Source organism: Psittacula echo (assembly GCF_963264785.1).
Source record: "Psittacula echo genome assembly, chromosome: 11".
NCBI lineage: Eukaryota > Metazoa > Chordata > Aves > Psittaciformes > Psittacidae > Psittacula > Psittacula echo.
In genome coordinates, this window is record NC_137746.1 from 4,955,950 (window position 1) to 4,969,763 (window position 13,814).

At 39.6% G+C, this 13,814-nt stretch overlaps 1 protein-coding gene across 6 annotated transcripts; it reads right to left on the bottom strand.

Annotated features, from left to right (window-relative positions):
- Window positions 1-1,988: 1,988 nt before the first annotated feature.
- Window positions 1,989-12,953, bottom strand: CLK4 (CDC like kinase 4). 6 transcript variants are annotated; one of them, XM_080627439.1, is made up of 15 exons: window positions 12,839-12,948; window positions 11,450-11,658; window positions 10,725-10,784; window positions 9,907-10,064; window positions 8,703-8,928; window positions 7,446-7,536; window positions 6,983-7,049; window positions 5,529-5,645; window positions 5,273-5,439; window positions 5,069-5,163; window positions 3,943-4,072; window positions 3,530-3,612; window positions 2,960-3,039; window positions 2,420-2,507; window positions 1,989-2,336 (listed from the first exon to the last, which is right to left on the bottom strand). In XM_080627439.1, the coding sequence occupies exons 2-15, from the start codon at window positions 11,486-11,488 to the stop codon at window positions 2,199-2,201; spliced, it is 1,539 nt and encodes a 512-aa protein (XP_080483565.1). In that variant the 5' UTR covers window positions 11,489-11,658; window positions 12,839-12,948; the 3' UTR covers window positions 1,989-2,198. The 6 variants fall into 6 exon arrangements, with proteins under 6 accessions (XP_080483565.1, XP_080483566.1, XP_080483567.1 ...); XM_080627440.1 differs by lacking the exon at window positions 11,450-11,658 and having other exon boundaries at window positions 12,839-12,953; XM_080627441.1 differs by lacking the exon at window positions 11,450-11,658 and having other exon boundaries at window positions 12,826-12,946.
- Between the last annotated feature and the right edge of the window lie 861 nt (window positions 12,954-13,814).

A 13,814-nucleotide genomic window follows, 5' to 3' on the forward strand; every position in this document is an offset into this window, starting at 1 on the left:
CCCCCCCCCCCCCATGAGCCTGCTGACTTCACTTACAAGCCCTGTGAGTTTGATTGCACGCACACAGTAGCATCGCTTGGTGGGAGCTTCTGTGGAGTAAAGCCTGGTCTGCTCACTCAGAACAGCTTTATTTTGTCCCATCACCGTGTTTAGTGAAATGTGTAACTGGTGTGCTATGGAGGTGGGAGGCGTTGGTGTGGCTGAACTGTTCTTGGATTTACAGACCATGTTTGCAATGTACAATAGCTAAAAATCTGAAGTGTAGAGAAAGATGCAAAAGGACCCTGTAATTATTTACCAGCAGCTATAAGGAGTTAGAACTAGCTTCATCCAAACACGAAAAGATTACAAACTACCCCCATTATACATACATGTTAAGACAATGGGAGGTGCATGGGTAAAGATTCCTTCTAAGAGAAGGAATGAATTTAAGCAGGTTTTTATAATGCATAATTGTTGTAGCACATATCTCCTTTAGCAAGTGCCATGCATTTTAATACCTACACTACCCAAGGCTACAAGTACTCCTGAAGCATGAGTACGCAGTCCTACCCTTACTAATTCTGACAAACTGTTTTATAGTTACAGTTTAATAGTTACAGCAGCATATAAACTTTTTCCCCCATCTGCCTTTGATTTGTGTTGCTTAACTGATAGGCTCAGCCAAGCCCTTGCTTTGTCTCTGAAGGTGTGGGATGGGAAATAATAGGGGCAGAAGCAAGGGAAAGAATTCACTCCTGTCCTCAATCTCTTCACTGAGCTGGATAGTACCAACCATTATGTTTCCTGTCATGCAGAGTAGAAACAATGATGTGAACATCAACATCCTAGGAAGGAGGGTGTCTATTATGAGATAATCAAGCACAGGAGGGGGCAGCGCCTACAGAAGATAAGCTTTCAAAGCTTGCCCCAGCTCTACTCAACCCCCAATATGCATGTCTGGAGCCTCTTGCAAATTAAGCCGCCTCCACATCAGTGAAACAAGGACATCAGCTTAAAATCTTACCCCACATCAAGACTTAGCAAGCACAAAACCTGAAGCCAAGACTCCTGTGGAGCTGAAACAATTTAGTGTTTCCTCCCTTAAGAAAGACTTACATGGTGAGGTCAGGACTGAAAATAAATTGCCGAAACTTACTGCACCTACAGCCAGCCTGAACGAACCCTAGAAGCTTCCCTCCTGCTCAGCAAGGCAACTCTACATGTCGAATGGATTACAAGTGCTGATCAAGACTAGGAAAGCATCAACTTGAACACGGACAAGCAAAAACTACTGAAGTGCATCAACTGGGCTTAAAAAGCAGTACCCTTCTCCTCTCAACACCTGAGTTCAGGAGTCACAGCTGAACCTGTCCCCCTCCTTCCCATTTCTAGTCCAATGACAGTGTTTCTCCATTGACAAGATTACTCAATTTGTTGGTAGAGAAATCAAGCTTCACAGAGATATGTATTTGAAGACTTTGGAATGATCTTGTTACTACTGCAGGAGGAGGGCCTCAATATGTGACAATCTGTGGCACACAGTTATTTCTCCGCATTTTTCTTCAGGGGCAGTACAGCTCCTCTAAAACTCTTCATTAAATTGCTTACCTTTAATGAATTAACACAATACTGAAAATACGAAATTTTACTTTTCAGATCTTGACAAAAAAATTACCTGTATACTTAACACTGGAAGCATCGACAAGCTTCCAGAGACAAATCAGCCAGAGCAACACACACTCTTTGACAGAAGGTGACCTATCCATAGAAGAGATCCCTACTGAGAATACACACCACCAGTATTTCAGAATGCTATCACAACATACTATACAGCATGATTAGATAGCCCAAGCCCTTCAAATCTCAAATCTTTTCTCCATGATTAAATGGAAGATAGTTCCAATTACTGAATGCTTCAGAACTAGCACAGGCTTCTCACCTGAAGTCAGATGTTCAACAAACCCTATCCGCGAAGGAAGAGGGGTTACAGCTTCAGAGAGAAAAGCTTTTAAAAATGAAAATTACTTTTATTTTTCACTTACCCATAAGACTACAACTGCTCAACAAGGTAAACATAACAGTTATACAAAACATATGGCATTATTTACAGACTTAACTGTACAAAATAATTTAACGCTTACAAAAGTTTCATGCAACCTCTGTTGACTGACACAGTCTAGGAAATCTCCTTGAAGAAGCATAAAAGATCTTTGAATTTACTTATTTAATGGTTCGAAAAAAGGATGCTGCAAAGCTTCATCAAGAGTAATTCTTTTGGCTGGATCGTATTCCAGCATCCTGCGAACAAGGTCAAAGAGTCTTTGATGATCTGTGTCTTGGCAATGCATGAATTCCTGAAAGAAAATAAAAGGAAGTATTTTAAAGAGATCTTTCACAATCATGAATTTAACAAAGTAATGAAAGTGTTGTCTCCTACCTTTAAAGGCTTACAGCGTCTCCTAACGTAGCGTCCTGCAGAGCTGTGTTCATCCCAGTCCAACTGGTCATGGTGGAAATAATGCTTCCTGCAGAACAAAAGAAGTAATGTTAAGATAATGTTAGTGCACTAAGTGAAGGCAGATGCTTTTCTCAGAAGTTCTGAAACACCATGGAAGTTCCTGCACACTCCTTTACATTTGAGACCTAACATTTCTTTATTTATTCAGAGCTGTTATTTTTATGTTACCATTGTCAGATTATTTAGAAAACAAGAGATGGATGCTTTCAGGTGTTCCACTGAACATTCCCAAACATCTTTAAAGAGCAGCACTTAAGACTAAAGCCAGAAGAGAGGACTACTGTCAACTATTTAATTCACTTAAATCTGACCAATTTCTTGCAATAGACTTAATAGGTAAAATGCAGCCTGGATGTCTCTTTGTTGATCTTTAGAATCGCATAGCTAACAATGAAAACTTTAAGATTTCTCTTTGAATAATAAAATACTAGGAAACCTACTTCTTCAGTAATAACTTACCTGGATTTCTTGATCATGTGAGCTGGCAGAGGCCCTAGTATTCTTTCCATCATAGCCAAGTGCTCTTTACTATCATGTGTCTGTGTGGAAAAAGCAACAAATGCATTTAACACGTTTCTACTCTCAGGTAACAAGTCGTCTAAAGGCAAGTTGTTTGCCAGAATACTGTCAGAGCCTCTTTATACATTAATGCCTTAAATTATTACAAATAAGATTATGCAATGCAGCTTGTTATATAGCACACTCTACAGTTAAGATGCCCCATGAACAAGAGTTCATAAACCAAGTTTTGTATGAGTTTGTTTTCTTTACTCTTAATTTCAGCATTATCTTCAGACTCTATACAGGCTTTATCATCCAGAAAGCCAAAACAGATCACCTTAAATAGCCTGAAGGATACATCCAAGACATCACATCTTCGTATATGCCTACTGTCTTTACAATCGTATCTATCTAATCCTTTAAAAGCCTGTAAGGTTATGCCTTTTACAGCAACAGTTAAGTACATGTCATTAAACAATCAAAATAAGCACTCTAACAAAAACATTCAGTTTAACTCTATGCACATACCTGGAACACTGTGAATCCCAGGTAATACTCAATCAGAATGCAACCAATACTCCAAACATCACAAGGCTGTGACCATCCCAGCGCTGCAAAATAGCCAAAGTTTATGTTTTACTGTTTAATATATTCTCAAAACCTGTAATCCACCAAGCAAATGCCCTGTTTCCATGCATTTACTGATATCTATTTCCACCCCCCTCCATACCTCTCCCCAAACCCTGGTGGGAGAAAGTGGGTAAATGAACATGTCTGGACTTCTGTTTTGAGAGTTTTTACTGTTTACGCTCAAGATTTCCAACACCACCATGCATGAGAGGTGACTGAATTACCAGAACCATGAGCAACTACTCCAGTTTACGGAATAAACACATCTGAATGAACTGTAATTGTGAGAAGATTAAAAAGTCTCTACTGACCTAAAATAACCTCAGGAGCTCTATAATGTCTTGTAGACACTAATGTACTGTGATGTTCATCATCAAAAGTTGCACTTCCAAAATCAACGACTTTGATGTCTGTGTTTTTCAAAGTGCGTTCATCTCGCTTCTGCAAGAAATTCAAAATGCTGTCAGTATTTAAAAGCATGCTTAGCCAAAAGCTATTCATCACATTATCTTCAAAATTCCAATTAACATTAAATGCTAAAAGTTAAACCTATGTAGTAAAACACTCCTTCAAAATACATCAGTTCCTATTCAGCTCAAGCTGCAAGGAGGAGGAGGAGCTGGTAACAAAGTGATTTAATCTGAATACTTCAAACAGCTGAGTAAAAACCTTTCCCCAAGTTAACTCCTCTCCTCTATTGTTAACCTGCAAGTTAACTTCAGTTAGCTGTTCTCTCTTTCCTGCCTTTTTCTGTCTGTTGGTGCATATCCTCGTTTATATAATTTTAGCTCTAAAATAAGAAAATAAAATCAAGCCTTATGCATAGACTAGAAGCAATGAAGTCCATGCTGCTTTTCTGTCTCTGAGTTTTTATACGTCAAAACAAGAACAACATGAACTTTAATTCCTGCCAGCGCTCAAAACGATTTGCAGACAAGTTCTCACCCTAAGGTTGTGTCTTAGTGTTTTCTTAGACTTACAAGACACTGGTGAGAGCAGTCCTATTTGGGGCCTGTGTAACTGTAACACTACCCAATGATAAGTATCACATGTTGATGACAAACAGAAAATTCATCTTAGCTGTTAAGTCAAGGACTGCAAAACTGACAGGAACTTCAGCCTCCAGGGTAACCACATAAAAAGGAAGATCTGACATCAAATGGCTTAAGAAATATGAAGGGAAAAAACCTGGCTAAATTCAAAGCCATTAACACAATGCTCCCTATGAATGCCAGACCTTCATTAAACAGCAAAGAACTTAACTATAGTGACCAGATGAAAAACAGAAAGACAGTACCTCTCAAAGACCACAAAACCCCTCAAACTGCAGGAAAACAAACTCTATCACTCAACATTTCTACACGTGTTTCTTAGAGAAGTTCAGATCAAGACAGAAGTAGTCCAATTCAAGTTGGGGGAAACAAAGAACAAACTTACCATTTTGGCATTGTACTTCACTATGTAATCAGACTCCACAAACAAGATGTTCTCAGGTTTTAAATCTGTATGAGTTAGTTTATTATGGTGTAAAACTACAAGGAAAAAGAACAGTATACCAAAATTAATATGTAATTTCCTAAAGGAAAACAAACAAAAAAAACACCCCCAAATATATTTGATAGAGTTCTGAGTTTTACTTACAGTTAATAGACTGGCAAATCTGATAAGCCATATTTCTGATGTCATTAATATGAAACGGCAGAAAGCTGTTTTCCTTAATGAAGTCATAAGTACTAAGTCCCAGTAGTTCAAATACAATACAAACATGGCCATGGTGATCAAACCATTCCAACATTTGGACGCAGCGGCTTAAAAAGAATAAAAAGAAAACTCAATTTATGAAATAATTATCTTCTGCAAATCCTTAGTATGCTGAGTATTCCAATTTCATACTTACAAAGTGCTGCTTGGATCCATGGTGTTCAAGTGTTCCAACACCTGTATTTCTGAACGGGCTGCCTCTCGGTATCTACCAACATTTTTCACAATTTTAACTGCTACGTGCATTCCTCTCCTTCAAGAGAAAGGAAAGCATCACAAACAATCAATTACTGTTAAATACCTACAACCCAGGAAGACTAAAGGTCAGAGAGAATTATGAGTTGGATATGGGGAATTTAACTAAAGCACACTGCACTCAACTAGAATTGCTTTTACAAAGAAAACACAGTATCAATCCTTCCTTTGTCAAATACTGATAGTATATGCCACATTAAGTGCATAGCCTTCTTATCTAAGGTAGAATAAACGTGAGGAATCCAGCTACAAGGTTACTTATGAATGTATCAAAGTTCTCATTTGAGGTTAAGTACTGAAAAAATGTGAGATTTTTTTCCTGCAACTTGCACAACTTGTTCTGGCTCTTTTCCAGTGCTCCTATGGAACCAGGGGAACTGAATCAATTCTGAAGTTGAGATTCTGAGTATTCTGTACCAGTAAAAACTAACCTGCAGTCAGTGTAACATTCAAACAGCTAAGTCTATTACTTGAACGGAACACAGATATACATAGTTCATTCCATTCAATTCACTCTCAAACTTTAAATGTCTCTGTAGAGCTATTTAGATTCTAACAACTTGAGAGCACTGTCTGTCCTTACAACAGGATCTCAAGCTCCTGAACACTTGTGAAATGACAGATCAACTAACCAAAGGCAGAGGAAAAAAAACACTAGAACCACGGCACAGAACTGCAGATATATAACACATAGCTAAAACAATGAGTTTTACCAACTATTTAAAACTTCTAGCACATAGTGCAGTACTGTGCATTCAGGAAACTTCAAAGGATAATTCTGACTGAGGAAAGAAATTTACAGCTCAACCAATTCTAAGCAACTGCTTTCAAGAAACTGCTGTCACTAAGAATCAAAAATACTTTTGCAGCATCTCACTGCACTATCTTCTGAAGGTCAGTCTCCCAAATCAATTCTAAAGCCTTTATATACCCTCACATTCTCTAGTTATGGCAACAGCACTTGTAGAACAGAAAAACATGATGAAGCAAAACATAGTTCTCTCTCTTCAAAAAGAGCAGATGACATCTTAGTAATTAGCAGTTTGCATCATGCGGTTACACAGTTTGGGGGGAGGGGGGAAATATTGTTATAAGCCTTACAAAGAGCAACAGAAGAAGCAAAAAACATTTATAGTATTGGAAGAGATGACTGAAGAGCCTTAAAAAAGCTTACAAGGTAGTTCTCAGAAACAGAATAATTTCCTTCTTAAATATACTGCAACACTTCATCTGAATTGCAACTTTCCTTCAAAGAAAATATCTCTGAGCCTTAACTTCTGAGCTAAGAAGCATCTTTTGTCATGAGATCCCCTTATAGAGATAACCAACACTTACATATCATGATCTATACACTCCACTACTTTTCCAAAAGCTCCTTCTCCTAAAGTCGCAACAATTTCATCTACAAAGAACAAACACAAGTTAGAATTATAAAACTACTTCAACAACAATGAACATTATTAATGTAGATTTAAAAATGTGCCATTACAAAAGCATAATTACTTTAAATCTCAGCATCTGAATGCATTATCTTAGTGGAACAGGTGTCATGAAAACAGTTAGCAAAAAAAAAATACCTATCTCTTGTTCTAATCTCAAGATTCATTTACTAATTGGAACTTTCTGAACACAGTATTTAAATTCTATAGAAAAGAAGATATGCAAAAAAACAAAAAAGCACAAAAAAAACAGAACAAAAGAGCAATGAAGATTTCTTTAGCCCCCCTCCTCTGACATACTATACTAAACAGATTTTTTGCTGAAAAGTTTTTTAAAAGTGTTGAAAAATGTTCTATACATCTTGCTCTTAGAACGTCTCCACTTTCACAGATCAGGTGACCCTCCTCATCATCCTCTACACTCCTGGATCTTTTCCTTCGGTGACTCTTCTGGAAACGGCACCAAGATCGTCCAGCCAATCAATATATCAGAGTGAATTCAGGGCAGAATACGCAATTCATTCAGCGGGGAGATATTCAGGCATTCAGTTACACACCAGGCCACGAACAGTTGGCAGGAGCAATTTCAAATTCAGTCCCCAGAAATTCACAGGGCACAGTTTATGTTACAGAAGAAAAACATGGCAAGGAACAGATTTTCAGATAAATACTTAAAGTGATAAAAGCAACAGAAAAAACAACACAATTTTGTTTTTCAAACAGTGGCTTAATTGAAGACAGATTAAGACTGCAACATTGCTATTACTAATACTCTGCTAGCAAATAGCAAAAACCAGCATTTATTTACATATCTAAGCTTACAATCAGGTGAAATGTTTCTATTATTAGAACATACACTTCATGTAATCTAAATATAAAAAACTACCAAGTAATTTTACTTCCCTCATGTTTCGAGAGAGAAGAAAAATTACTCTGAAGTCTTTAATTTGCACTGTATAATCCAAAACAATTTGCTGTTGCTATTACAGAAATGGGACAGAAACCACCTGGAGCTGAAGATGTATCACTGGGCAACACGTCAATAATGAGAAATTCAGAGAGCATGCCTTCAAAGAAGGCAAGCAGCAAGCTTATCCCATCTTCAGTAAGACATTAGCGACTATTGGCCAGGAACATGGCTTATCAAAGTTAGCTGGAATCAGGTGCAGAATTGTTCTTATCAATTTACCAGACATGCAGCTTTCATACTTCCAATTACGCTAACATTAAAAAGGCATGTCACTTCAATTACTTTTAGTAATAGGATGGATGGCACCTCAGTCTACCTGAAATAACATAATTCACTATGCTCTAAAACTCGAAAGTTGACAATCGTACTTTGAAATAGGATAGTTACCTGTCTTCAACTTTGAAACAGCATTTTCCAGATTAATCCCAGTGTATAACTAGTACTGATGATAATCCCACCCCCCAACCCAACACTTGTTCAAAACTGTCAATTAAGAATATACTCGTGCTCACAAATGGACTCAACTACAAATTCCTTTTTAATAATATTTCTTAAAACACTGTGATCAGGAACTGTAGTTCTAGCACTCACTTAAGAAGTCTATTACCGCTAATTCATTAATAATAAAGTTAAAAATTACTCATACCGAATGCGATTGGTGACTGGAGCAATGATGTCTCTTATGCTTCCTTTTATGACTACTTTTCCTGCTCCGACCAGAGGATTTGCTATAGTGATGATGGTGACTCTTTTCATAGTCTCTGTGATAATGCCTGTGGTCATATACTTCACAGAAGTCATTTCTGTATTCCTCAACATATCTCCGGTCATGATGGTCTCTTTCATTTATGGCTCTATCGTCCAAATAATGACTGAAAATATATTTTAAGTGAATGTTCTCCACTTCCAAAACTTGAGGTTCCAACAAGATAAGTGACTTGAGCCGAGTTACAGAGTTAAATAGTATGTCTTTACACCAAAAATGTTTTCTAATTGACTCCCTCCCCAAAAATCGTGAAGCTTTTGATGTTACTTTATTAGGAGTCTAACAACATTGTCAGTCTCAAATACATAGCAGCCATCCACATGAACAATATATCATGTCCACAGTATATAATGTTTGCACAGTACGCAAGGAACTTGGACTCAGAAAGAAGCAACACTTTCTAAAATATACTAAGGAACTCTGTTACAATCTCCAAAGTCATAGGATAAAACACTCTTTGTACAGCAATAATCTCCTTCTATGCTTTCAAAGTGTTAAAAATAAAACCTGGAGACTGAAAGAAGTAGAACTGTTCTTAGTGCTCTGGAGTAAACATTAAAAACCTGAGTATCTGGAACAAGGATATTCTGCACAGAAAAATAACCTTTAAGAAAGCCACTGAGGCAAAGAGCAATTAAAAGAATTCCATCGAATCTTATCAATGAAAAAAACACAACAGGAAAACGCATCTTTCCAGTGAAAGCAGTATGGGAGAAAAAGCAAAACAGCTCCAAATTAGTAAGCGAAACTTGTACTTACCATTGTATTAAACGATTAAACAAACCTTATCTCCCTTTTGTTCACATTAAGCAAATGAACAGGCACAGTTTTTACTTGAAATTTAATACTGGATATATTCAATATCGATACCTAACTGACAGCAGTGAAACAAACTAGGAACATTTACTTGTTTTATTAAAGAATACCTATTCAATGGTTCAGGTACCGTGGTAACAAAACCAACTATCTCTTGTCTTACGTGAACCAAACCTTAAGGAACTGCCAACTCTGGGCACTCAAAAACTCTTATCTTGAAAATGGCACGATAAGAAACATTAGTGCTACTCAATCCAGAGTCTTATACCTTTCTGAAATGTGATTTGGTTTATAGTGCTTGCTTTCTCGTCCACTGCTCTGGGACCTTTTCCTGCGCTTCCGGCTGCTGCTGTGCTTCCTTTGATCCCAGCTCTTTCTGTCCTCCCATTCGGGACAATGGGATTGTTTTGAATGCCGCATTTGCCACTGGAAAGAAACATATGAAGAAAACCACAAAAAACCCAAACCATTAAACTGGTTTTTGTAAATGCAAGTAGAGTACATCAACTGTACTATATAGTGCATAAACTACAGTAGTTGGATTAAATATGACAGAACTATAAAGAACCATTTCCTAAAATAAGTCTTCTTGCTCAGATTCCTCCACATACGATTTTGGTTTGGTGAGTAGACGTCGTATTCCTAACACTGACACGCTGTTACGAAACTCAAATCAAGATTAAATAGGCCAACTCATCTTCACTTAATAGCTTCAAACATGTCATTAAAGCCTGTTTCAAATAAACTCTCAAGTGACTAAACAGAATCATTTCCTTCATCTTCTGTTGGAGAGAGACCTTACTCTTCAAACATCCTCTCCAATGACACCTGGATTCGTATGACAATGTATCTAAGTTATTACCTGGAAGTATGTACAATCAGTCTAACAACTTCTCTCAGAAATCTGTTTACAGGTCACTGTTAAACAGACACTTTTGAAAGTTCTAGCAACAATCACAGCGAACTCTGTTATATTAACACAGAACCTGGAGTACTGTGAACCAAGCCATGATTTTTGAACCCTACTAACATGCAAGTACGTGGGCATTTTACAATTCAGCTAACGCACTAAAGACAAAAACCCACCAGCTTCTGTTGCTGGATGTTATATGCAGGAATTCTCTGTTCAAACAGGTACATGCACAACTGAAAAGGAAAAAAAAAAAAGTAAATACAGAGCTGTAAAATTAAGAGTGTAACAAAACCAATCATTATTTGTTACTCTGGCAGGAGTTTTTTGAAAACAAGAATAAGCTTACATATCTATTTCAGTATATTCTGAAGAATGAACTTACACAAGACAAGTACACGTTTCTACAGTCACTGGACACTGTAATTGGGGTTTTTTTTTAGTGCTACCTTTGTTTCTAAATTACTTTTCTTATTGTGTAAATTTACGTAGAACTACTGGTCTCCTCCATTACCAACTGGAGGTATTATGATGGAAACTTTCAGAACATGGTAATGGCAAGGCCGTTCTGAAAGAGAGATTTTGTAATACTTCTGTGATACCTGTGACAGGCTGGTAGTTAAAAAAAGATCATGAGACAACTGCACCAATGTTTCTTACAGAAATCTGTTTTTAAAATTGAAATATAATGCAAACAAAGTGGCAAACTGTGCAAAAACAGGTGACTGGCACACCCTTCAGGTGAGTCACAATGTAGGTCTTAAAAAAATTTTATTCCCTTATGATACATTAAAAAGAAGTACAAATAATAAATTTGATAAAAGAAATAAAAACCAAATGGCAGACAAAAATGCCTGAAGAAGGAAGACAAAATTAAAACCCATTAGTGTTTCATTTATACCTCTAAATTTCTTCTCTTCTTATACAGCTCCAAAGCCATTTTCCTCTGTTTTCAACCTACGTAACTCAAATTTTACAGCATATCCAGGTTTCAGTTTTTCTACTTTTGAGGCGAAGAGCTCCCCATTCAGTTATAGGTAAGTTGAGGATTTTACTTATGATTGCCTTTTTTCCTTCACCATTTGGCTGAAGGCAGGCTGCACTAAGGCTCTAAAATGGACAAATACCTAAATTAAATCATCAAAGTGTTCTGCAGAAGAGAGCTTGGGGGTGGGAACATGGACATCTGACACAGAAAACTAGAAACAAAGGTTTAGTTGAAGACTAACTTCACTACACTCTAGTGTAGAGAATTACTGGGATAAAGATAGAAATTGCAAATTCTGTCCCTAAACAAGCCAAGTAAATGCAAATAAGGAAGAAATTGTTAAATTGGTCTGTGGAAAACCAAAGTAGTGACATTTTACAGTAAGAGCTACCTTAAACTTTTTGACTATTATGCACTCCCTGTAAATTTATGCACCGAAGACTTATGTAATACTGGCAGCGGACATAAACATATGCATTCCTATAGCATGCCGTCCTAATCAATATCACAGGCCGTTTTCACTCCCACATTTTGCCACGAGGCTTCCCAATTAAGAGCCGCGGACCCTTTGTAAAAGATCCATGCGCAAAGCCCCTCAGGAAGGCCACAAAAGCCCTACCACAATCTGCCTCCACAGCAATTTCTAGATGTCTCTCGTAGAAAACTTGGCAGGCTGTACGGATCGGAGGAACGCAAAGGTTTTAATCCTCCGAGATCACCAAAGTCCACCCGGCCAGGCCGATCTAAGCGTCTGGGGTACAGACGCGCAGGCCCTAGAGAAGACATCCACCACCTCAACCCACGGCCGTCGGTGTGGAAGTGGACTTCGTGGCCGTGGATTGGGGTTAATAGGTGTCTTCTACCAGCCTCGAGAGGCCTCTGGCGCCATGGGGGGGAAGCCTCCTCTCCGCCGCCATCTAGGTAAGCGCTAGACGCCTCTGTGTAGGCCGCGCTGCATAACTGACCCGCACAGACCCCACCACGACCGTGCCCATCGCAGCTCTGCCCCCGCCAACCCCCTCCACGCCTCCCCAGAGGCCCTCTCCGCCACGGAAGACCTCATCGGGGGCTTCGCTACCGCGAATCCTTACCCCACCTTAACACCTCCTCCATCAACCTCTCACTCAGGGCTCTACGCTTATGGCCCCCAGGCCGCAGAGACAACGCAAGCGGCCTCCTCTCACCAACTCTCTAAGCCCCCTCCGCTTCCCTGCTGCTTAGCCCCCCCAGAAACGGAAAAAAAAGACAGAAAAAAGTTAAATGCAAAGAGCCAAAGGGAGAAGATTCACCTCCACCACTTACAGCTGACACAAACGCGAGGGACCGAGCCCCGTGTCCGCCCTGCGCGCACAAACAAAATGGCGACCGCGCCCGACCGCCGAGAAACTGCTTCCCCCTCACCTCCCTCTCTCTCTCTCTCGCGGCTTCGGTGCGACGTGACGTCAGACGCAGAGAACGTCAGGCGGACGTAGAACAAAGGCCGCCCCCTAGCGGGGGGGGGAAGGGGGAGAGGAGGCTCCGCCCTTGAGGCGGGGCGGCTGCGGCTGTCATGGCGGGCGATCCGAGGGGATCGGACTAGAGGCTTGGACCTGGTCTTGGGCTTTATTTTTCGCCGCGCCCCTCTCTGAGGCAGCCCCAAATGAACTGTGGCTGTGTGGGGCGAGCACCCAAACTCATGCAGGCGATCAGGCAGCTGTTCAGCGGCTACCACAGACTTGCGAGGCATCCCTCCTGTGGATGTGGATGTCTCCAAGTGCATGGAGCGGCCCAGGAATCACACTTCTAATTAATTCATAAACTCACCGAACGTTTCATTTAAGCAGTTTGGTGCCCAGGTTGGTTCCACTGTTAGGCCTTGCTTTGTGCTTGCAATGTTAAGATCAGCTCACAGGTTAAGGCCCTGGGAAGCCAGTCCTGAGTGATGCTAAGAGGCTGTACGGTATAGACCATGTCAAATCAATTACCTGTCCAAGTCAGCAACTTGAACCTGCCACCACTGCCGTGAGTAATTGCTCTGAGCACTAAAAAGAGAGGATGTGCATTGCAGACTGCAAATAAAGCCATGTTTTCTAGTCCTGGGACAGGCCCCGAGACACCACAGTGCTGCCTGGCCTGGCTGCCTGTGAGTTATGCTGCTGGTGCCATTCCTGATTCATAGCCTTAGAAATGTACTGTGGTGAATCAAGCTTAGCCATGTGCTTCCAGCACGGACAAATAACTTCCTTGCTCCAAGAAAACCAAACTGGTGCCACAGGTCTTAATTAATAGAGTACTATAC

Excerpts from the sequence above, each read along its gene's own strand:
- CLK4 (XM_080627439.1), bottom strand. The coding sequence starts at position 11,488 with ATGGCTTTGGAGCTGTATAAGAAGAGAAGAAATTTAGAG. Across the intron at positions 7,537-8,702 it reads CCAGTCACCAATCGCATTCG|AAGAGTCACCGAAGGAAAAG; the intron begins GTATGAGTAATT and ends TGCCGTTTCCAG. Across the intron at positions 2,337-2,419 it reads GACGCTGTAAGCCTTTAAAG|GAATTCATGCATTGCCAAGA; the intron begins GTAGGAGACAAC and ends ATTTTCTTTCAG.